Below are 26,165 nucleotides of genomic sequence, written 5' to 3'. Positions count from 1 at the left end.
GCTCTTACTGCTGACTCCTTCCCCCTCTTCCGTGTTGCTCTGGGCCACTCCCAGCCGAGTATCGACGCTGTGGAGTTGGTTCCAGGTTTAGACATGCGGCGGCCATATTGGGTGTGTCTTCAATCCCCCGCGCTCTAGTCGCGCATAAAAGGGGACGTTCAGGCATCCGCGCAGCGGACGCGGGCAGCGGACGCACCTGACCTGCGCCGGAGTCGTGCCAGAGTCCTGCCTGTCTGCGCCAAGGAGGCGTAGGAGGCCCCCTCCCCCTTTGTTTATTCCTCTCAGGCTCTTAGGGATCTGGACTGTGTATCTGTTGCACTACCCCCGAGGACCCTAGATACTATCGATGCACTTGGTATTGCGCGGAATGTACCTCCTCCCTCCCCTTGCACTAAACAGTCCTCTGATCCCAGCACGACTGAAACGCGTATCCGGGTCCTATACTTAAATACACGCTCACTGGTCAAGCATCAGGTTGATCTCTTTCTCCTTCTCACCGACGAAAGGCCTGATATCCTTTTACTTACCGAGACCTGGCTGACTGATGACTCTCTCCCTGACATCTTAGCAGCTCTGCCCCCCCGATTATTACCTGCTCAGCACGAACCGACCTTCTGGTCGTGCCGGCGGCGGGGTGGCAGCTGTCATTCCTAAGGAGCTTAAATTTATCTCCATGTCTTCTTTCACCCTTACTGACGTGGACAATCTCATCATTAAGCTAGAGACTGGAGAGGGAGCTCTCACCACTGTCATCCTCTATGGTCCTCCCTACCCTATGCCTTCGTTCCCTGCTGCCTTCAGTGAACAGCTAGCTAATCTACTTACTTCATCTGCTCGAGTCGCCATTTTCGGCGACTTTAACTATTGATTTAATGATAATGAAGCTGGTCGTCATGCGGCTGAGTTATTTGAAGTCCTCAACAGCTTCAACATGAACCAACACGTTACTTCTCCCACCCATACTGGGGGCCACATCTTAGATCATATCTGGACTCATAATCTCACTCCCTCCTACCCTGTGATCACCCCTTGTATCTGGTCCGACCATCATTTGTTCAATACAGTGATCACAGTCAGGGGATGCACTAAGGTCTCTCCCATGGCCGGTGGGACTGCCCGTAAATGGAGTACTCTTGACTCTTAGGCATTCCTCTCGTTCTTGACTGAGACTCGTCCTTTTCTGTCTAATACTGCGACTGTCCATACTCTGGAGGAAGATCTTACTGGCTGGATCATCAAAGCCAGTGATCGTTTTGCCCCTCCCTCCAGTTTTCCTCGCTCCCGGCACAGTAAGTCCCACAAGTGGTTTAACTCCACCTTGAAAGCTCAGCAACTCGAACTGCGCCAAACGGAACGTAGGTGGAGACGCAATTACTTGCCCATCGACAGAGAGCTATATGTTGCTGCGAGAAAAAAATATAAAGATGCAATCATGGCAGCAAAAGCTCTTCACATTTCGGAAAGGATCCTCACTGCTCATAATAAATCTAAGGAGATCTTCTCAATCATGAGGGAGCTCACGTCTGATGCAAGGACTCTCCCCTCTCAGACCCCGACGCAAGAATCTTGCAATGCCTTAAATAGCTTCTTCATGGAAAAAATCGCCAAGATCAAGAATACTATCCCTTCAGTCCCTCCTGATGATATGCCAGCCTCCCCCCTGAAAACCCGCTCTCTTTGCTCTCTTTCCCTGCTCTCGACCCCAGTACTTTGGCTAAACTTGCTGCTCGGGTCAAATCCGGCTCGCCCAACGATTGCTGCCCTCCCTCTGTCTTTCGTGACATCTGCCTGTCCTTACCGGACTGCATCTTGCCTTTATTAAATGCTTCACTGGAGGCAGGAGCAGTGCCTAATTCCTTCAAGGAGGCTGTCCTTGTGCCCTTACTGAAGAAGCCTGGAGCTGACCCGGACGATCTCGCCAACTATCGGCCTATCTCTCTCTTGCCCTATCTATCCAAACTCCTGGAGGCACACGTTACTAGCTGCCTATCTGAATTCATTGAGTGTTCCAACTTTCTCGAACCTAATCAGGCTGGGTTCAGACCAGCCCATTCCACCGAGGCTGTGATCCTGGCAGTTATGGATACGCTTAGGGCTAATGCCGATAAAGGGACATCACAGGCGCTCGTCTTACTGGATCTGTCGGCTGCGTTCAACACGGTGGACCACAACATCCTTATCCACCGTGCCGAGCAAGCCGGCATCCGAGGCCTGGCTTCTGCCTGGCTCAAATCCTTCCTGTCGGGCAGAATGCAGGCGGTCCGGCTTGGTCCCTTCACAGCCGCGCAGGTCCCATCCATCTGCGGAGTGCCTCAGGGATCCTCCCTGTCCCTTCTGCTTTTTAATCTCTACCTTCAGCCGCTCATTTTTTCCTTGAAGAGGTGGAATGTCACCGTATTCAACTATGCAGACGATCTGCAAATCATCTTTCCGCTCAACACCCCCAATGCAGCCCTCGATTGCCAAGCAGTGATGCTACACATCCAACACTGGATGAACTCCCACCAGCTTAAATTGAACCCAGGGAAGACCGAGTTAATTCTTCCAGGAAACAGTCTTACTCACTGGGGCCCACAGTTTTGGCCGACTGAGCTTGGCTCCCCGCCCGTCCCAGCTAAGTCAGCAAAGAGCCTCGGGGTCATGCCTCAGGTGGGTGCGGTTGTGTCATCATGCATGTTCCAGCTCAGAAAAATTAGGAAAGTTTCTCACCTCCTGACTCCGTAGGCCCTGATACAAGTCCTGATTGCCTTGGTGCTCTCCCGCCTGGATTTTTCAAACTCCCTGTACTACGGCCTACCCAAATTCCTCCTTAATAGGCTCCAGATTGTACAGAACCAAGAGGCAAGACTGGCCTATAAAACCCCGAAGTGGCAATCTGCGAGACCACTGCTTCACAGACTCCACTGGCTGCCGGTGGAGCAGAGGACTGCATTTAAGATCGGCTGCCTGGCTTTCAAGGCTGTGTCCGGGACCTCCCCTGCCTTTCTCAAATCACTGGTCGTCCCTTACCGCCCGGTACGTAATCTCCGTTCCTCCCATCGCCTATTGCTAGCTGTCCCTTCTACCAAACTTTAAAAAACTGGCGGTCGTAGATTCGCTTACCTTGCCCCCGCCTTCTGGAATCAGCTGCCCCTCCCTCTCAAATCTGCCAACTCCCTCCTGGCATTTAGAAAACTTCTGAAAACTTACCTCTTCACACAGACTGGCTAGACCCCCGTCTCCCCCATCTCACAGCACTCAGCCAGCGCCAGGAAACCTTTTGGTGTCAGTGCGCTATATAAGAGCCCCTTAAGATAAGATAAGATAAGATAAGATAAAAACTCATAAAGAGCTCTGTTGGAAAGGAGCTGTAAATAAAAGACGAACCCCTCCTGAAGAGTAGTTCTGGAAAACTCAGTCGTGTTCCCTACAATTGCAGTAGCAAACGTTAAGAGTAGCTATCTGTGCAGTAGCATCGATTGCAAATCAGTAAAGAAAGTCACCTCAACAGATCTAAAGGAAATCAGCTCACCATGAAGAAGAGTCTCAGGCAAAGGAGAAATCCAGCAGCAAAACTACCGGGCGGATTAGAGGCTGTCCTGATCCTTCTGGACTTGTCCGCAGCCTTTGACACGGTCGACCATGCTATTTTGGTCGACCGTGTCACAGCCCTGGGGATAAACGGTACGGCTAGAGATCTTATCTCATCTTTTCTGGCCAACCGTACCCAGACAGAAAGTTGGGTAACTTCTATTCTCCCGTCTCTGCACTCCCCTGTGGAGTTCCACAGGGTTCCTCGCTAAGTCCAACGCTATTTAATATCTATGTAGCAGACTTAGCGAGGGTAATAAAGGCCCATGGGTTGCGACTTACATCCTACGCAGACGACACCCAACTGGTTCTGGCGATCCACAAGGACGGCCCAGCGGTGGCAGCTAATTTTCAAAGGGCCATGCTTGCTGTCAGTACCTGGATGTCCTCCAATTGTCTGAGGCTTAACTCAGACAAAACCGAGGTCATGACCTTTGGTAAACTCTCCCCGGACTGGTCTTCCACTTGGTGGCCTAACCAGCTGGGCTCTCCACCTGTCCCAGTTGAAAAGGCTAGAAACCTGGGAGTCATTTTTGACAGCAAGCTGTCATTTAACCTTCATGTCAACAAGGTTGTGTCATCTGCGTTCTTTATTCTAAAGAAAATTAGGAAAATACTGCCTTACCTCCCCACATCAGCTGGGAAGACCCTGGTCTCCACCCTAGTGTTTTCCAAAATTGACTACGGGAATGCCCTCTTCCTTAATACTCAGAAACTCGTTCTATCTAAGTTGCAGTCCATACAGAATGCGGCTGCAAGAATTCTTCTTGACATCCCCCGCCGTCAGCCAACCACCTCAGCCATTCGTCACCTGCATTGGCTAAGAGTAGAGGGCCGTATTAAATTCAAGGCCCTCTGCATCGCCTACAAGGCAGTGCATGGCGTCGGTCCAAAGTTTCTGATTGAAGCGTTCCAGTTGTATAGCCCCAAGAGACAGTTGAGATCCGCCAACACCTGCCTGCTTCCGGTACCTCGCACGAGAACGGCAACCTGGGGAGACAGGCGCTTCTTGGTTGCCACACCCAAACTTTGGAACCTTCTGCCACTCACCATAAAAACTGCCCCCAATCTGATGAGCTTTCGTAGGCTCTTAAAGACATGGTTGTTCAACCAGTAAGCCTGCTGCTCGGTCTCTCTATTCGCCACATGCGCCGAGACACCTTCGGGTATTTGTTTGCGCAATAAAAACTTCGAAAATAAATAAATAAATAAACACTTGTTACTATAACCTTTTTATACATGTATCGAGTGTTTGATGATGCCTTCCCTCGATGTCCAATCAGAAAAGCTTGTAAATCTGTACTCTCGTCACCTGAATTGACACAGGCCTAGATGTAGGTAAAAGCAATTTACCGAATGGTAAATACCGAATTTTACAGATTCGGTATTCACTATTCGGTAATTGCTATGTAGGTAGAATATTCGGTAAAAATACCGAATCTGTAAGATTCGGTAATTACCGATTCTGTAATTACAGAATCGGTATTTGCCATTGATTCCAATGGGCCTTGAAGCCCATAGGAATCAATGGCAAATACCGATTCTGTAATTACAGAATCGGTAAAATTACCGATTTTGCAAGGGTGATGACAGGGTGTCACTTTGACACCCTGTTGCACCCCTGTTTCTGGCTTGTGTGCCATGTGACACACAGACATGCCCTTAGGGCATGTCTGTGTGCCACATGGCACAGGTGTACATGCACAGATGTGCATGTACACTGGAATTCGTTATTTACCATGGAATAGTATTCCATGGTAAATAACGATTTGGTAAGCGCCTGTGGCACTGATTACAGTGCCACCTACATCTTGATTTACAGAATCGGTAAATTTACCAATTCGGTATTTTACCGATTCTGTATATTTACCGAATCGGTAAATATACCGATTCTGTAAATAAAATGCCCCCTACATCTCAAAAGCAAAATACAGGTCGGAAATGGCCGTAATAGGCTGTTTCCGCCCGGTATTAAGGCTCCTACATCTGGCCCACAGTTCTCTAACATAATTGTCACATGAGGGATGGTTCCCATAAGAATCCTTTTAGCTAAGCTAAAGACGCCTAATGAGTTTCAGCGCAGAAAGAAAGGCTAGTCAGCAAATGTGAAAACATATATCAAGTTAATATTAAAGCAACATTTTAAGTCTACATCACCATTTATTCTTTAGAGTTTCAATAAGTCTATTATTCTTAGTGGAAATGATCTAAAATGGGGTGATAGGAGCGAATTGAACATAATACTAAAGTCATCACATTTCTAAGATGACATCAATGTTAGGCTGTTGCAAAGAAACACTTTACTATAGGCAAAGGTTGAAAAGGAAGCTTCGGGCCCAGTCGGTGCACAGGCTAAAGTATAGTTGCTTGCTGCAAATTTTAAAGTACATGCAATTGCAATGAATCATTTTGTTGTAATGATTCAAAGAGCTGCATGCGCCTGACTGTTGCATCTCCATGGCAGCGTCTCGTGTGAGACAGTTGTTACCACGAGAACTGACAGGCCAGCAGCTGGAGTTGGTGGCTCTTCGTCAAGAGTAATAAAAGTTACTTGAACTTACCAGTGTGGCTCCTATCAACACATTTCTAATAGCGTCTTTCACGTCTACATTTGTCACTCTACAATATGTTTTGGTTTTATTTACTTATTCTACTAAAATGTATTCACATATTTTGTAAGTCATTTCTAATGTATGTATTTTACCTGTATTAAAATATGTTCTAAATTGCATTTGTTATGTGCTAGAATACGTCGATTTCAAAACATGGAGCCATTTCTCTCACTACTGTTTAGCTATAGGTGGTGCCATTGGCATCAGTCATGGCTCCTTCCTCCACTATACTTGACGACACAGAGTCGCATACAGGTGCAACCCCCTGCACAGTTTTGTCAGTAAATGTTTTCCGGGCCCTTCAGTGCTTTACTTCTACCTGTTTTGGTCAATACTGGAAATTTTCCTTCAAACTTAGAAACTATCTGAGGTGTGATGTTACCATCAAAGACTACAGGCTTGAAACAGTGCTGTGCAGTTTGGAAGAAAATTTTAGCAAAGGACCCAGACAATATCTGTTGTGTCCGGTGGGCGAACACTCCTCCAAGGACTGCAAAACATGCTTCCTGATGCACCTAAAAATGATCTGTGAACAAATGTACTTGCCCAAGCACAAGAAACCAGACCGGCACGACTCCAGTTCGCACCAGTAGGTAAGCAGAAGTCGAAGGATAGGACTTCCAAAAAGAAGCATAAGATATACAAACAAGATTCCTCAGCTTCCTGACTCTCCCTTTCACGACAGGGATCACTTCGTTGGCATTTACGGGATCTGCCTCTGGCTTCGTCTTTTTCCTCAATGCCCTTCTAAATTGCCTGAAGTTTCCCAGACCACCTCTAATCTGCAGCCAGTGGCTCCATTCATAGAGGCCAGGCTGCAAATATTACATTTTCTCACACTCCCTCTGGGGTGCCTTCTGTCCCCACAGAGCTGTCAAGTGCCCCGAGTCATGCTTCAACTGGCAGGTCTTCCTCTTGTGTCCAATGCCTCTGCTCAGAATCTGCCCCATGTACCCTCTGCACTATAACTCTGCAAAAGCCCTTCCTGGATATGGTTCCACCAACAGCTCAGCGATGTAGAGATCGAATCCGCAGGATTTGGATTCTTCACCTGTGAAAGTGAACCCCACACCACTGTATCAATACTAAAGCTAGGACCTAAATTGAAGATAAATACCTAGCAGCTCCACCTTGTTGACGCCAGCGGTTTGCTAGAATGGAAGCCCTGTATGGCTCCGATGCTGATTCTGATGCTATTTATATGCCCCACATAGTTCCGACTAAGGTTGAGGAAGCAGACAACTTACACCATCCACAGTACAGTGATGCCAACATTTATCTGAATTTACAGAATGGCAGTGATCTTGAAACCTTGCCTGAGTCGCCTCTTGAGACACCATATTACCCTCTTTTAAAGGGAGTGCTTCCTTTGCTGGTAATATTAGGAGATCCCCAGAAGTGTTAAAACTCCATCTTCAGTGTATGGAGACTTAAAGAACTCCTTCGGCAGGGGCCCTCTACTTCTGAGCTTCTTTTATCCTTCAGTGTCGCTCTAGTTGATCCTATCTTAGCAGCTTGGTCCAAGCCCTTCTCTGCAAGAGGCAAACAGGTTGATGCCATAGGCAACAATGTCTTTCTTCAGGCTGTTTGGCACTGCATTCCCTTGATGGTTCTTGCCTTCTGGGCAACTACTGCAACCCCTTTAGGGAGACTACACAGGCTCTTCTGATTTCATCACCTTAGGATCTCTCGAGTATCCTTTGCTCAAACAGTTCAGGACAGACAAGACACAGGCATGAAAATCTTGCATTTTGGCCTGGATTCCACAGACTCTCTTCCTTTTGCAGTGTTAACAGGTGTAACCGTTTGTAGACGTGTGAATACATTCTACTGGATTTTGAGGAGACAGTCACTCTTTCTTGATGAATGTTCCCTTTATGAAGCTGGCTTTCTGGCGACAAAGCTGATTTTGCCTCTGGGTAGTATAAAATGCAAATGCACCAAAGCGTTCTTTTGAATTAGCCTCTCAGGCACATCAGTTCCACGAGCATTATGGGAAATGTGAGGTTTCTCCGTGGCCCACGATATTTGACAACCATCAGATCCTATGCAGCAGCCCAAGCAGAACTTTCTTGTCAGGCAAAGTCGGTGTAAGAGGGAGAGAACAACAGCAGCAGTATTCTTCCTCCTTCTCCTCATCTAATGCTGGAACAAAACAGCTTTTGTTCATGAGCTTCCAGTGGGGGTCAAATTTGACATTTTTCTTTCCCTCTGATGTTCGGTACCTTCAGACCAGTAGGACCTGCAGACTTTTTGAGTTGTCAGTATCCTACACTTTCTGATGCTCCTCCCCCTATTCTTCCTGGTTTCAATGAACAGGCTTAAATGCTCTCCAGGGAGGGTCCATCACCAAGGGCATCATTGATTAGTGCCAAAGCGGATGGATGCACTTGGGTTACTGACCTTAGTTCCTAGCCTCAAATAAAAGATGGCGGTCTGCAGCCAATTCTAGATCTCTGAGTATGGAACTTTTCCCTCCACCAGGACAAGTTCAAGATGATGACACTTATGCAAATTCCGCTAGTCTTGGAGGACGAGGACTAGAGGGTGTTCCAGGACTTGCAGGAGTGCATGTTTCCAAGTACCTGCACTTTATGGTGGGATGCACTCCTTTCCAGTTCACTGTCCTTCCCTTTGGCCTTACTTTGATCTCTTGGGTCCTAAAGGTCTCATCTATGTACTTCCTATTTTTGCTGCTTGGGAGGTCATGTGTCCTTATGCCTCAATGAATTGAACACTCACATCAGCTAGTATTGGGCCACCGGGAGTGCACAGATTGCTTTTCAATGTGGAGTTCTTCATCAACGAATCCAAATATCACCTGCAGCCCGAACAGTGAATATTTATTTATTTATGTATGTATTTAATGGTTTTGTAAAGCGCGTAGTAACTCAAAGAGCATCCCATCCCATTTCATTGAATCTAATGGGATGGGTAAAAGGACTTGCACCCCTTCCCTGAGTGAACTGACTTCACATGAAACTGGTATCGTGACTTTTCTTTGGCCTAGCTAACACTCTTATCAAGCCTGTGTGCAGCCTAAGGGTGTTGGTTAACAACAGGGCCACTGGAATTATGCATCTGGGAAAGACCAAATTATGCGCAGCGTTGATTAAATTGGGCAGAAACAAACGCCAAATCATTCCGCTTAATGTGGCACATTTTGTGATAGTATTACTACATTATTTTACAATTTTTACACTTATTAACATTATCTGGAAATAGGTTGACCAGTCAACCTTTGCAAAGGCCATCCACTGCACGGCAACAGATGTTGTTGCTTTTTTAGTAACTTTTGAACCATTTGGGCTAAAAGCAAAACTTGTTTTTTGTTAAAAACTGCAGATTATGCAGCAGATAATGGATTATATGGCACATGCTACACATCCTTAATTGTGCGAAAAAGGTTGCAGCCGCACAATCACATAATTCCAGTGGCCCTGGTTAAGAGTTCTCTGGTCCAGAACCACTTCTGTGATCTGGAGAGGTGCTCCAAGCATGCCCTCTGTCTTCACTTTGAACTACTGTCCATGTTCTGGTTTGTTGACATAAAACGGTGGTGGCAGCATATCGGTTTTTGTAGATTTTATTACCAAACAGACTTTTCTCATAGTTCTGATGGACATCATGTGTTTGTGTGCGTGCATGCGTGTGTGTGTTGAAGGGAGGAGTTGCAGGCACAGTAGTGTCGAAAGATGGAGGCAAGGTGACCCTTGGACATTCCATTTATTAGCTGGGGATTGCTGATTAGACCTTCCTCAGCATCGCCATGCGTGTAATGGTAGGTGAATGGAGTTGAGTCAGCAGGTTTTCTTGTTAGAATTAGAGAAGCTTCTTGGCAGGGCCTGCCTCTTTTGTCTTTCCCTCAGTGCTACCTCAGGAAGGCTGATAGCCTGGTGCTGAGTCCTCACACTTCATTCTGCTCATGTTTTAGATACTCTGGTTTGTACTCAATCAACAAAAAGAGAGAAAGGGTTTATTTCGGGAATACTCCCAGTCCCCTCAAAGTAAACCTAATAAACATCAAATGGAGTTATCCCAGTAAAACAGCAAGGAATACGAAAGAGGAAGAACGGAAGGAAAAAGGTTATTCCTTTTTCAAAAAAGAACCCTCACTCACCAACCTAGTTGGTAACATGCTTCATCATCGGGGTCCCACCCGAGCAGCTGAATGCTACTCAGGTGTGCTTTGACGCCTGATTACAGCGGGCGGGTTGATGTTTTGTGACAAAGTGCAAGTGTGTGAAGAGGAAAAGTGAATAAAATTGTCTTTTTTGTTCCCTAAAGTTTAGATAATGGAGCAATAAGACAAGGTTAAAAGCAGAAGGTGATGAGTTTGTAGGTTAGATTGACCTATAGCATCTGGACAGTGAAAATAGTGAAAAAGACACGGTCTACATGTTTCAGCCTCCTATTGTCAGTGCAAGGCTTTCGTCAGGACCTCAATGGTGACACACCTAATTTTTAACTTGCATTTTGATCTTGCTATGTGTTTTTAAACAGTTACTGTGTGTTAAGCGGTGACTGCAACGGTGTATCGGTTTGTGTGCAGGGCGGCTGATTGATAGCGCTATTTGCACCCTTACCTTAACAGCGGCCCCTCTGCCTTGGTCCATCGCGGCTTCTGCCGATTGTGTGCCGGGCTGGTGGTGTGAACGGGCGCCATTTTGGGAGGAGCCAGAGAGCGCAGGGACCTGTGGCAGCGGTCCAGTCGCTCGAGGCTCCCTCCCATAAAACGATAGGGAGTCCTCCCTCACTCGTGGATTCCGGGTTGGTGGTAGCAGCCCGGCGCCATTATTTGAGAGACGCTGCATTACGGCAGACTGGACTACAATTGCTCACCTAATTTTTAACTTGCATTTTGATCTTGCTATGTGTTTTTAAACAGTTACTGTGTGTTAAGCGGTGACTGCAACGGTGTATCGGTTTGTGTGCAGGGCGGCTGATTGATAGCGCTATTTGCACCCTTACCTTAACAGCGGCCCCTCTGCCTTGGTCCATCAGGGCTTCTGCCGATTGTGTGGAGGGCGGCTCACCTACCGCGGCTCCTAGTGCCGGGCTGGTGGTGGGAACGGGCGCCATATTGGGAGGAGCCAGAGAGCGCAGGGACCTGTGGCAGCGGTCCAGTCGCTCGAGGCTCCCTCACATAAAACGTAATGTGGTGGAGGGAGCGCAGCGGACGAGCGCAGCGGGCGCGACGGAGGCGCGCCGGAGTCGCGCTAGAGTCAAGCTCGTCTGCGCTCATCCGCGAGCGTCCGGGACTAGGGGCTAAGGACTCTGTGTGTCCTTTGGTGTATACATCCGCTGAATTACTAGCACTGAGACCTTCTATCATGAAGTGCCCCCCCGTACCCCTCAACGCGGTGAAGCGGACATTTCGCCTAGGCATCAGTAATCCCATTAACCTAACTACGGACTCTGCCTCTACTTACGCGGTTTCGGAAAGCACGCCAGGTACCACTTGTAATTTTAGATGTGTTTATTTAAACACTCGTTCCATGACCAAACATCAGACAGATATCTTTCTGTTACTATCCGACACTAAACCGGATTTACTCCTGTTGACCGAAACATGGCTTACACCGGATTCATTACCGGACATCTTAGCTGCCTTGCCTGCTGATTATTATATTATCTCCGTGTTACGACCGGCAGGTAAAATTGGGGGCGGGGTGGCCATCATCTCCAATAAGAAACATCAACTTAGACAACTCCCCTCCTTAGATATTTCTAATGTGGAGAATATTGTTGCCAAATTGGATACTGTCAATGGGACACTTGTGGTGGTTTTACTATACCGCCCGCCCCAAACTATGGTTATGTTCCCTGCTATTCTTGCGGAGCAATTGGCCATGTTAGCTACTAATAATTCAAAACTGCTCCTGGTCGGGGATTTAAATCTCTGGTTTGATAACATCCTATTAGATCCCCAAGCAGCTGAGACTAGGGACCTTCTGAGTGATCTGAATTTAATACAACATATAGATACTCAGACCCATCAAAAGGGCCACAGTCTCGATCAACTTTGGTCATTGAATCTAGCTATTGATTTTATTGATATTAAACCTTGTAGCTGGTCTGATCATTTTACTATTAGTTTCTCATTTTGTGTTGTGAAAGCTCTTCAATTTAAGCTGAAGGCTACCAGTCTGACTCGGAAATGGTCCTCGTTGGACATGTCAGCTTTTTTAAATTTGTTAAAGTCTACTCTGCCAGAGCAGAGCTCAGATGTGGAGATAGCCGATTGTAGGCTTCAAGACTGGCTAAACTCGGCCATTAATGTTTGTGTTCCCCTCACTCGCTTTGATAACTCACGCGGCGCGGACGCGCATAAGTGGTTCACACCGGAGTTGAGGAAACTAAAACTTGAAGTGAGGCAGCAAGAAAGAACATGGCGCTCCAATTATTGTCCTCAAGCAAGGATCGCTTACTGTTCCACTCGCAAAGCCTACCAAAAAACGTTGCACACTCACAAAACTGCTTATTTCTCTTCTAAAATACTTAACGCCACCAATAAGTCGAAAGAAATTTTCAGGATTGTGACTGAGTTGTGCAATGATGAGAGAACTTCTCCCCCGGTTGTCCCCTCACAATTGCTCTGCAACTCGCTGAATGACTATTTTAATGACAAAATAGTGCTGATTAAGGACACTCTATCCAAGCTTCCAGTTTGTGCCCCTATAGACGACACTTTTTTAAACCCTTTTACCTTGCATTCCTTCCCCTTAATCACTCACCAAACCCTTCAAGACTTGCTCACTAGAGTTAAATCAGGATCTCCTCAGGATGCCTGCCCTCCCCAAGTAATGAGAGAAATTGGTCGGGCACTCCCAAGTAGCCTGATTCCACTGCTCAATAACTCCCTCGTGTCAGGGAATGTTCCTAATAGTTTTAAACAGGCCTTATTGATTCCTTTGAAAAAGAAACCTGGCATTGACTCCTCAGACCTTTCTAATTATAGACCAATATCGTTACTGCCTTACTTATCCAAAATATTGGAGGCGCATGTAACCAACTGCCTATCAAGTTTTGTGGAAGCCTCTGGGTATTTACAACCCAACCAGGCAGGTTTCCGGCCTGGTCACTCCACTGAGGCAGTGATATTGGCCGTTCAGAATACTTTAAGGTCTAATGCAGACAGGGACTTGCACCAGGCTTTGGTGCTATTGGACCTGTCTGCGGCGTTCGACACGGTTGACTATACCATCTTGGTCAACCGTGTCGAACAGGCCGGCCTTCGGGACTCGGCCTTGGCCTGGCTCAAGTCCTTTATTTCTGGACGTACCCAATCGGTTCGACTAGGTTCCTTTACAGCCCCTAAAAAAATTTCCTTTTGTGGGGTTCCTCAAGGATCCTCCTTGTCCCCTTTATTATTTAATTTGTATATGCGGCCACTGTTATTCTCTCTACGAGAGTTTAAGGTTGATGTATATAACTATGCAGACGACCTGCAGTTGGTCTTTGTGCTAAACTCCCACAATGCTGCCGAGGAATTTCGAGCAACCATGTCTTTTATCCAGAGGTGGATGTCTCTAAACCACCTTAAGTTAAATCCGGGAAAAACGGAGCTCATTCTACCTGGGAAGAGTGAGATCAGTTGGAGTCCTAGTTTTTGGCCGTCGGACATGGGCTCGCCTCCAAAAAAATCCCGTACAGTAAAAAGTTTGGGAGTGACTCTTAGTGAGGACCTTACCTTGGTGAGTCAAGTCGGAACTGTGGTCTCCTCGGGGTTTTTTCAATTGAGGAAGATCAAGAAAATAGCACATCTTCTTACAGGTCTGGCCTTAATTCAGACAGTTAGTGCTCTAGTCCTGTCCCACATTGATTTCTCAAATGGCCTCTATCTGGGGGCGCCTATTGGCCAACTTAAAAGATTGCAATACTTGCAAAATCAAGCTGCGAGACTTATTTGCAAAGTCCCTAAGTGGGAATCAATCAGACATGGACTAGAGACCTTGCACTGGCTGCCTGTGGAACAGAGAGCCACTTTCAAGGTGGGTTGCATTGTGTTTAAGGCTCTGGAGGGTAAGGGTCCTATGTTCCTTAGATCACTACTGCGCAAATATATACCTTCGCGCAGTTTGAGATCAATCCACAAAGACCTACTCGAGGTCCCTCGTTTCAAAAAGAAACGTCAGGGAGGCAGCAGTTTTCAATTTTTAGCCTCCTCATTGTGGAATTCCCTCCCTTTGACTCTGCGACATAGCAAGGACCTCCTTGCTTTTAGGAAGGCATTTAAAACTTTTCTTTTCTCCCAGGCCTATTGTAAACAGTGATTGTATTTCTTTTATGTACTGTTATGTTTGACTCTCTCACCAGCGCCAAGAAGCCCCTGGGCGTATGCGCGCCTAACAAGTAATAAATAACATAACATAACATAACATAACACGAGGGGTATGCACACACTAAGGTGCACCCGTCTCGGAATCACATCACTAAACTGTCTACTAATAAATGCTCGATCCCTCTCCAAAAACAAGCATCACATCTACGACCTTCTCAACGATGCAAAACCAGACATACTATTTATAACCGAATCATGGTTGGGAGAAGATATGGCTCCAGTCCTACATGAAGCCATTCCTCTAGGCTATCAAATAATCAACCAAAATCGTATAGCCAGAAAAGGAGGTGGTCTAGTTGTTGTATTCAGGCAAACAATACATATCACTAAAATTGACAACATCTCCATAAAGAATTGTGAGGCTCTTCTAACAAGATGCAATCCTACACCGTCTTTTTCCTGTAACTTCCGGCTCCTTTACAGACCTCCACCTAGCAAGGCAACATTCCCAGACGCACTTCTAGACACAGTTTCAAACCTGATAACAATACACTCTAACCTATGCGTTCTAGGTGACCTTAACATTTAGTTTGATAAACCCAATATGACCCATCCAAAAACTATATTCACCGGCCTAGACGCATTGAACCTGCGTCAGATTGTCCCCAATCAGACACACACCGCTGGACATATCCTAGATGTCATTTTTGCTAATACGGAACTAGTTACCTTTCAAACTATAACTCCAGTCACATGGTCAGACCACAACTTGCTTGTCTTCCAACATAAAACAACGCTAAGCGACTCACCTAAAACTACCTTACATCCATCCACCTATCGGCCGTGGAACAAACTCAATTTGGAACACTTGGAAACACAACTAACATCCAGAACAAATCTGGAAAGCATAAATTCTCTTCAAAATCTATACGAGTGGCTACAGGAAGCTTTTGACATCCTGATACCACTCAAAACCACGCAACAGAACAAAAGAAAAAAAGCGCCTTGGAGAAACATAGAAATAAAAGACATAAAACAACAAATTAGAAAGCTGCAACGTACCTGGCTCAAAACAAACGCCAAACAAGACTAACTTCACCTACAGAAAATTAACAGATTATACAAGTCTGCTATCAAAAAAGCTAAGAAAAGGTACTATTCAGACAGAATTCAAAACGCTAAATGTGCAAATAAAGAATTCTATAAAATACTCAATGAATTTCGCGAACCAAATTGCCTAGAAGGAACTCATCCTGTTGATCAAGATTTCGCAGGCAAACTGGCAAATCATTACACGGACAAAGCAGACACATTGGAATCGTACTTAAAACAGAAACAAAGCACCAGCACTAACCCTTGTACAAAACAACAATCCAAGAATGCTCTAATCAAGCCTCTCCGTTCCTTCCAACACATCTCACACGATTAATTTATGAACCTGGTCTAAGCAAGCAGGCCTGCCGGCAGCCCTTCTGACCCATGTCCGCCACAGACTTTCAAGACAATTCTTTTAACAACCTCTGCTGTCACTCCAGTAAGTCGAATCATCAACAGTTCCTTAACTACTGAAATATTTCCAGAAGAACTCAAAAAGTCATACATATGCCCTTTACTGAAGAGACAAACTTTGACCTGCTGAGCCCTGACAACTACAGACCCATTACAAATGGACCGTTCCTGGGCAAACTGATCGAAAGAGCAGCGTTCGCCCAGATGTCACAATTCATTGAAGAGAATGGCATACTTTCAGACTTCCAAACAGGATTCCGTCCGGGAATAGGCACTGAATCTGCCCTCCTTGCCATCTGGGAGGACCTAAAGAATACAGTTGACCGCAACGGGGTTGCTGCGCTACTCCTCTTGGACCTCTCAGCTGCCTTTGACATGGTTGACCATGACACTCTGAAACAAAGACTCTATGAAGCCGGCATAGAGGGAACTGTTTTAGACTGGATATCGTCCTACCTTTGAAACAGAACTAATGTCATCCATACCCCACCTTTCTCGCCAAACCATACTCCACAAAAGCACGGGTCCCTCAAGGTTCTATCATCTCGCCCATGCTTTTCAACATCTACATGAAGTCATTACCAATACTGATCAATAAATTTCACCTCACGTGCTATAACTATGCAGATGACACGCAAATACTCCTTCAACTGCAATGCCCCAAAGATATTGGAAATCACCAATTTTCAGCTGTCTCAGAGCCGTGGATCAGTGGATGACCTGGAGCCATCTCAAATTAAATGCTTCAAAAACTGAAATACTCACGTGTGGCGATTGGATACATTAAAACCCTGATGAACTGGGATCACTGCCTAAAGAATCAAAGGAAGTAAGAAACCTCGGAATGACCATGGACTCCAAGCTGTCGATGAATGCCCAAGTGGATAAACTAGCAAGATCAAGCTTTGCTACTATAAAAATGCTGCAACAAATTTTTACCTCATTTGGGATTTCCACACAAGGTTCAAGCTACCATCTCCCTTGTTCTGTCCAAACTTGATTACGCCAATAGCCTCTACTACGGATCACCTTTAACGACCATGAAAAGACTACAACGGATTCAGAACTCGGCTGCCAGACTACTCTTGCATATTAAACCGCGAGACCACATCACCCCTGCCTTGAAAGCCCTGCATTGGTTACCGGTTGCCTGAAGATCCACGTTCAAGCTGCTTTGTATCACTCACAAAGCAGTACATGGAATGGGACCGCTCTTCATCAGGAATAAAATCACCAAACACATTTAACAATGGAACCTCCGCTCTAAAGGAGCATCTCACCTCAAAATCCTACCATACAAGAAAAAAAACATGGGTGACACATCCTTCTCTGTTCAAGCAGCCAAACTATGGAACTCTTTTCCCCCCAACATAAGGTCCACCGACAACTACCTTATCTTCAGAAAATGACTCAAGATTTGGCTCTTCCCCACATAAGCACCATACGCAAACAGAAATTTACAGCATATCCCTCTGTATACAAGCTTTTTTTCACTATAGATATGTACCTATCTTTGTGTATTACTTTGTATAAACATGTAAAATAATTATGTTGTTGAGAGAAAAAATAATAATAATAATAATAAATAAATAAAAATCATCTTTGGTCTACATGTACATACTTCCATTGTCCATCTATGTACCTTCCATGTACTTGGATCTGTGTGTCTGTTACTTTTCTCATGAAAAAGCATATCCCATATCCAATGCACTACCCTATTTCTCATCCTGTGCCTCTATCAATATCTTTAATCTACATATACTTACCTCCTTTATGTATCTATATTCTTTCAATGTAATTATGGATCTATATATTTATCACTTTCTTCTAATTTAGCATTTCCAATGCACTACCCTATTTCTCAGCCTATACTTCGCTCAATATATCTTCTAGCCCAACCTTTCTGACTCATCTCAAACTTCTTCTACTACTCCTTCTAATGCACTACCCTATCTCCCATCCTATACATCTATCAATATATCCTCTACATCCACTCTCTCATTTATCCCAAACCCCATACCACTACTATGATTGCCAAAATAACCGTTTCTAGACTCTCTCCTACTCTACCCCTCCTTGCATCATCTGACACCTCTTTTACTATACCGATCCCCTAAAACAAAGCTTTCTAAACTCTTTCCTCCGAGTCCTCCCCTCCAAAACTCCTTTTTACTAATCCAAAAGCCTCCTCCTATTGCTAAGGCCTAAAAAAAAATGTTTAAAAAGTATTTCACTCTTTTATCTCTCCACTATTCTTTTCAATCGAAATTTACAGACTAACATGTTCACTTCTCAAATTACATATTATACTATACTAATATACTACCCAAATAATTGAATAACATATCCACTACTCAAATTACTTCATATTTTTTTTTACTATACTAATTTTCAACAGTAATCCTTTATGGGTTCCAGAGTGGCGTGCTACTCGCCAGAAAAGCTATTCAACACCCAACAGGGGTAACAAGTGCTATATTAATGCAAATCTTTCTTCCCCTTTTATCTCTCCGCTATCCTTCTCACTCCAAGTAACTGACTAATATCCACCACTGAAATTACTTCATATTTCACCATATTAATTCACCACTAATCCTTTGTAGGCTTCCTGAATAGCGTGCGTCAACAAGCTCTATATAAATACAACCCTTTGTCCTCCTCTATCCTTCTGCTACCATTCCAAATCCAAATAACTGATTAACCTATCCACCACTTAAAATGTACTTGCATGTTTCACTATACTAATTCAACACTAATCCTCTATGGGTCCCGGAGTAGCGTGCTACTCGCCGAAAAAGCGCTTCGACGCCTCGTCAGTGGTAATAAGCCACAAGCACTACTAGTTTTTTCAGTGAAGGTGTCATGGCTGATGTGGGTATTCCTCTGTTGGGTACAACCACTTTGGTGGTGAAACAAATGCTGGCCTAGCTGGGCAAAGTCCCTTTCGCTCTTTAGCAGAAAAAGAAAATCTGGGAAATTCAGCACATTGTATAGTAAACGTGTAAAATAGTGACTTTCTCCTAAATTGTTTTCTTCATTCACTGCACTGTATTTTCAACTCATTTTGTCTGTGTTTTCCCCCCATAGGTGAAAAACCATATGAATGTTACATTTGTCATGCCAAGTTCACACAGAGCGGTACCTTGAAAATGCACGTTTTACAAAAACATACACAAAACGTACCAAAGTATCACTGTCCCCATTGCGGCATTGTCATTTCGCGGAAAAGCGACTTAGGTAAGTATCAGGCTCAAACCAGCATAGCTCAATTTTTGTGTATTAAATTAAAGCAACATTTAATTTAACAAGCTATAATTCTCAGCCTTCACTTAGTACTTCCACGTTCAAAGCTCTATTATTTGGGACGGAAAACTGTAATTCTAAACAAGGGTTGCCCACATTTCCATTAGTCATGTTATATATATATATATGTGAACACATTAAGAACACATTTTGTTCATAATCAAATGAAAGACTTTGCCGTTGGTGTCCACATCGAAGTTAGCAAAGAAAAAAACATTTTGAAATATGTATAGTTTTTTCCTCATGCATAGTGATGATTTTTCAAGTTCACTTACTGAACCTGAGGAGGTATAGCACTGGAAGCAGTGCAAGCTTCCCTTACACACACCATCATCATATAATCTTTAGTCGATTTTAAAAATAAAATCATTAAAGACAAGTCAGTTAAAAACAAAAAAATGACATCCACATAATCACAGCTTTAAAACCCCAGAGAGATAACAGACAAGAGAAAAACAAACTGTGGGTAGTTTAAAAACTGTAAATACTGTAGTGCCTGCCTAACTTGCATAAAATTCATGGATTTTAAAATTGGTCTTAAAAACTTATATTGTTATGTATTGTATTTTGAGAAAATCATAATGATGTGTAGTTTGCCATTGACCGAGACATTGTCACATTTGCGCACAATGGGCCCGATTCACAGAATGAACTTAAGACTCAATCCTAAACTTACTACTGTTTTGGTATTCACAGATTGCACTTACTACTTTTGGTATTCACAGAATGAACTTACTACTTTTGGCATTCACAGAATGCACTTACTACTTTTGGTATTCACAGAATGAACTTACTCATTTCGGTATTCACAGAAGTTAGGACTCCTAACTTTAGGACTCCTCAATGCCTTCTGTGAATACCGAAAGTCTTAAAATTAGGATCTTTCTCAATTTAGTAGTAGTAAAGTTAGGACTCCAAACTTTAGGACTCCTAAAGGCCTTCTGTGAATACCGAAAGTCCTAAAATTACGATTTTTCTCAATTTAGTAATAGTAAAGTTAGGACTACTAACTTTAGGACGCCTAAATGCCTTCTGTGAATAACGAAAGTCTTAAAATTAGGATTCTTCTCAATTTAGTAGTAGTAAAGTTAGGAGTCCTAACTTTACTACTACTAAATTGAGAAAAATCCTAATTTTAAGACTTTGGGTATTCACAGAAGGCATTTAGGAGTCCTAAAGTTAGGAGTCCTAACTTCTGTGAGTACCAAAATGAGTAAGTTCATTCCGTGAATACCAAAAGTAGTAAGTGCATTCTGTGAATGCCAAAAGTAGTAAGTTCATTCTGTGAGTACCAAAAGTAGTAAGTGCAATCTGTGAATACCAAAACAGTAGTAAGTTTAGGATTGAGTCTTAAGTTCATTCTGTGAATCGGGCCCAGAGAATTTGTACACCCTAAGTAGCTGCAGTGCCACCATCACTCATTCATAAAACAGGTAAAACAAAGTATTTGGCATGTAACATTTCATCACACACTAATCGGGTATAGCACAGCAGAAAAATCAACCCCCACTCACAGAAAACCTGTACAGCATGTGCAGGTGATTACACCTGTTACCTCACCTGACATTAGATAAAATCGGATTACTCCTATTGTAAGCATTATGCTAAAGAAGATTCCTCTGAAGTAAATGACAGTAGGTGTTTACTCAAATTATGCAAACCTGTATTTATATGCAGACGGATAACGGAATATTAATTTGATATTGCTTTAGATTTTAAAGAGACTGCTCCGAATACTTTGTACAGTTCTAGATAATAGAGCCAAAATATTGTCTTCATTTTCCCTGAATTGAATTCAAAAGATCATCTTTACCTTGTGTACAATTACAAATAGTAGATTTGCAGTGCAAGCTTACTTCGCCCACACAAAAAGGTGCACCCTAAGTGCCCGCATCACTCACTCATGGAACATTTAAAGTGGGGTAGTTGGCATGTAACATTTCCTCACACGCTGATCAGGTGCCACACAGTAACAACATCAAACCTTACACACAGAGAACCAGTTCAGCATGAGCCGCTCACATGTACGTGCTGGTGATGACACCTATTACTTCACCTGGCATTAGATTAAAGATTATTACCGTGTGTTTAATTGCAGCAGGACATTTTCAACTTAACTTTAACTTTAGAGAATGTTGCTTTGCTATTGTTAAAGATTTTAGAAAGAGATTTCTGTGAATACTTTATTGTGTACTACACTATAGAAATCAAATATTATGATTATTTTCCCTGATATTAAACACATCAAAATGTTTTTACCCTATGTAAGATTACAGAAAGTAGATGTGTATGGTTGCTTCACTTTTCTATTAGATAACTCAGTGTAATCTGATATTGAATACAGAATAGTGATTTGAATATTTAATCCTTTATCAGAGACCAATGCGTACTCTGATTATTTTACTCTTTTTAATTCAGATTAGTCTGATTCCATTATACATTGTATTATTACAGAAAGTGGTTTACCTGATTTCTTTGCCCATCATTAGAGATCCCAGCGTTGGATTACAGAATATTACTCTCAATATACAACCCATTATTGGGTTACAGAATGAAACTACTCAGAAACCAGAATTTAATTGCAAATGGAGATTCCTCAATTTACCTTTTATTGCATTATAGGAGGAGGTTAGATTGCTTTACCCTACCATAGAGGGCTCTTGTTACTGCATCTTTCCTCATATTATAGACAAAAAATACTATGATTACTTTATCCTACACTGGATTGTGTAGTGAGGGTAATATGCTGACATCATTCTACATCTAACTGCAGGGTATTACTCAAATTACTTTATCCCTTTCTAGATGATAAAAGGAGATAATAATGCCTGTGTCTTACCCCATTTTAATGGATAGTACATTATCTATTCCTATTTGCATTACCTAACAGGAGACTGTTTTGATGACCTTACACAGATTAATTTACTGTGAATGTAACTACAGTAGAAGGGAAAATACTTTGTGTTTACCCTGTGCCAGATCACACAAATTGATGACTCTGTATTTCTTTCCTTTTCCATGTGTTGCATCAAAGAAAACATTGTTTTGTCCTGCATTGGATTACAGAATATTCTTCCTCAGGTTATATTGCACTTTATATGATTGTAGGTGATTATCTAAATTACTTGACATTCTATCAGATTATTGCGCCTTGCACTGATTTCAATGTCTCACACTAGATTACAGAATTGTATTACACTTGCTATTTTAATTTGAGTTATATAGTGACATTCTTTTATACTCTGCTCTTTGACCCTTAACAAGATCACTTTACCGTGTATTAGATCACAGAAGATGTTCACGAAATGTTAGACTAAGGAAGGATGCATTTAATTCCATGCATTCACAACAACATGGTTGCTCCAGTGGTGGATGGTACTGGCAATCTGTTCAAGTCTGAGGAACTCTGAGAAACAGACTGCTACAGCAGGCATGCTCATTTTCCTCTACCTGTTCTTGTATCCTTTGCACCCATTTGCACACTAAGCATTTGTTTGCTTGTTTTTCTGTAGCGCAGGTCACGTTCCAGCACATCCTAGTGTTGTACAGATTAAGCATTTCTGATGGATAGTTCTTTCATTAGATTCCTCACCTTATGAATATTCCAAAGCGGCATTCTGGATCTGAAAACCTTTTCTCTTATGCGTTTATCTCCATTACTGGTAGGAAACATCACGTAACTAAAGTCGCAACTCTGCTCACCCAAATTGTGAGAAGTAAGGCACGCAGAACAGAAGCCATGTCCTGCTTCGAAGCACTGCAAAAAGGCCATTGCAGGGAAGCCCCAGTCTTGGTTGTGCGCATAGCAGGAATTATATTCAAGTAAATAAGAGGAGCACTGACATTCTAGTGATGAGGAAATCAGGTCTTTGGAAGAGCAGAGGATCACTAAGTAGAGCCATAAAAGATATTTACAACAGCATGTACCCGTATACTGAAATTAGTCCACATCACTTAACAAGAGATAGGTGGCTGGTCCTTGCTTGAGGAGAGGATGCTAAGGTATCTCAGTAGATCAGTGTTTTCCAGAATGTGGGTTGCGACCAGATTTTTGGTGGGCCAATAAAGTCCAAGCAATACATAAAGATGCCTTTAAATTCTGGATTTATCTTACCCATTTGCTGTGCTTCAAAGACAGTGATGTCAGGCGTTGTCTTCTGTCAAATTGGTGCTTATTTTTGTAACATGGAGATTGTTGTGTACAAACTCCTTTCACGTTGTAGTCAGAGAAAGAAAAGTAAAGTGAATTATGTGAAACTCTTGCTTGTGTGCAGAGAGTAAAAAATGTAAGACTGTAGGATGTCATTTTTCGTAACTCACAACAAAACAGATATACCTGTAAATGAACTGAACACGTTCAGCAGTTAGGAGAGCAAAATTGAAGCACTTTTTTTTTGTAATTTTGAAGTGTGGTGGAAGCAAAGATTTGAATAGGATCAAAACAAATTAAGACACTTTCGGGCTGATTAGGATGGCGGACGGATCGCTACCACCATGCAGGCGGTGACGATCCGTCCGCCATCCGTGCCCGTCCGCTCTCAATTTCCCCCGCCATATTACAATGGCGGGGGGACCGCGGCTGTCAGAAACTCAGTCCGCCGCTTTTCCGCCGCGGTCTGCTTGAGACCGTGGCGGAAAAGCTCTAATATGGTAAGCTGTAATAATACGTATGCCTATCCGTGGCGGCAATGCCGCCACGGATAGGCATACGGTCTTTGCTTTGGGGGCCCGTTGCGGGCTCCCAGGGTGAAGGAGGGGTGGGGTGCACATGGGGGGTACCTATGTGTAACAGGCGGGACAGGGATAGGCAGGAGACGTGTTTTGGTGACGATACCGCTAGGTTTTATTTGTTGCAAAAGAAAGTCTGTACAGGTTTTCCTGGGTACTGTTCTCCTGGGGGAACGGCTTCTTTCCCTGCGGCTCTTGGTGATCACCCCTTCTTCCCGTCTCCTTGTCAGCGTCCGTCTTCTCTCAATGCTTTCAGGCTCCGTCTTGCCCTTGGCTCCGCAGGTAGGGAAAACAAGAGAGGTATATATCAGGACAGCTGCCTTCTATACTAGTGCAAACCAGGGGTAGGGTGTGAGGAGAACCCGGTGCTCAAAACGGTGAACAGACAAAATATCGACTCCAAAATATCGACTGGACATAATATCGAGTTTTAAATATAGACTGGACAAAATATCGACTGGACATAATATCGACTACAAAAATATCGTTTTTCAGGTAAGTGAAGTAATATCGACTGTTTAAAATATAGATAGCAAAAATATCGAATTTTTAATAATATATCATATTTTATAGTGTATTTTTATGTAATAATATGTGTGAAAAGTGTGTATTAATGTTATAAAATATTTTATTAAATGGAATTTGTTTTTTTAATAATTGCGTTATGTAATTCTGTAGCGGGTTGTGGGTTTATAGGGGAATAGGGTGGGAAGTAATTTAATAATAATTAATTAATTAATATATGTTTGTAAATATTTATAATTAATAATTAATTGATAATTAATAATAATTAGTTAATTATTTAATATAATTTTGTACATATTTTGAATTAGTAATTAATTGGTAATTGATTAATTGTAATTAGTTAATTACATTAATTAGAGTACATTTTAATATATAATTTTGTGTTATTCTTAAGTAATTAATTGGGAAAAAATAATATTAATTAATAAAATAATTACAGCTAATGTGCTAATATATTTACTTTATTGTTATTGTTAATTAATAATTAATTGGTAATTAAATAATATTGATAAATTTTGGGTAAAGGAGTATTTTTAGGGTTCAGGGTCAGTTTTTAGTTTTTGGGTAAAGGGGCATTTTTAGGGTTCAGGGTCAGTTTTCAGTTTTTGGGTAAAGGGGCATTTTTAGGGTTCAGGGTCAGTTTTCAGTTTTTGGGTAAAGGGGCATTTTTAGGGTTCAGGGTCAGTTTTCAGTTTTTGGGTAAAGGGGCATTTTTAGGGTTCAGGGTCAGTTTTCAGTTTTTGGGTAAAGGGGCATTTTTAGGGTTCAGGGTCAGTTTTCAGTTTTTGGGTAAAGGGGCATTTTTAGGGTTCAGGGTCAGTTTTTAGTTTTTGGGTAAAGGGGTATTTTTAGGGTTCAGGGTCAGTTTTGGGTTTTTGGGTAAAGGGGTATATTTTAGGGTTCAGGGTCAACAAATAAGATTGTAAATTTTTTTTTTATTATTTTCATTTATTATTTAATTATTATAATTTAATTTAAGTATTTTAAGTATATTTTAGTCATTTAAATTTAATATTAATTTAATTTAACACTGTTTTTAATAAAGTCGATATTTTTTACATCTATATTATTGTTAACGATATTTTGTACTCGATATTTTTGTACTTACCTGTTTGTAGATAGAAAGTCGATATTTTGTCTGTCGATATTTTGGCAACGATATTTTTGCAGGTCGATATTTTGGCAGTCTATATTATTTCAGTGATCCGCTCAAAACATGCTAGTGAAGGTGGGGGACGTGAACTAGGTGCTTGAGAACACCAAACAAAAGGATTCAGGGTTGGCTTTAGCGTTTAACCTTCCTCCCCACCCAACCCGCTATACGAGCACACACCTCTGTGAGCCACACCCCTCCAGGGGAGCGGCTGGGCGGCTCGTGGGATCGTTGGCCTCCTGGCTTCGGTGAGCAGTCCGCTCTCTGTCCGACCTCCTCCTCGGTTCTCCCTCGATCCTCCTCCTCACCGGGATATGCTTCTGATGTTTCCGCCTCCACGCCTGTCGCTGGTTCTAGTCTCGCCTCTCCCGATGCCGCCGCCTCTCGCTGCACTTCTCCGGATCTCCGGGCTTCTCTCCTCTCCTCCTCCATAGTCGATGCGTCTCGCCTCTCTCCTCCGTATAGCGAAGTCTCCCGCACC

General features: G+C 43.1%; 1 protein-coding gene across 1 annotated transcript in view; it reads left to right on the top strand.

The window, feature by feature from the left end:
- LOC147706051 (uncharacterized) overlaps positions 1-26,165 on the top strand; it is a 208,407-nt gene that overhangs the window by 116,693 nt on the left and 65,549 nt on the right. The window contains exon 7 of the mRNA XM_086929020.1: positions 19,063-19,212. Coding sequence (XP_086785146.1) covers positions 19,063-19,212 — 150 coding nt within the window. The remainder of the gene's footprint in view (positions 1-19,062; positions 19,213-26,165) is intronic.

Source organism: Lissotriton vulgaris, chromosome 7 (assembly GCF_964263255.1).
Source record: "Lissotriton vulgaris chromosome 7, aLisVul1.2, whole genome shotgun sequence".
Lineage (NCBI taxonomy): Eukaryota > Metazoa > Chordata > Amphibia > Caudata > Salamandridae > Lissotriton > Lissotriton vulgaris.
This window is presented reverse-complemented; position numbering and strand designations above follow the sequence as displayed.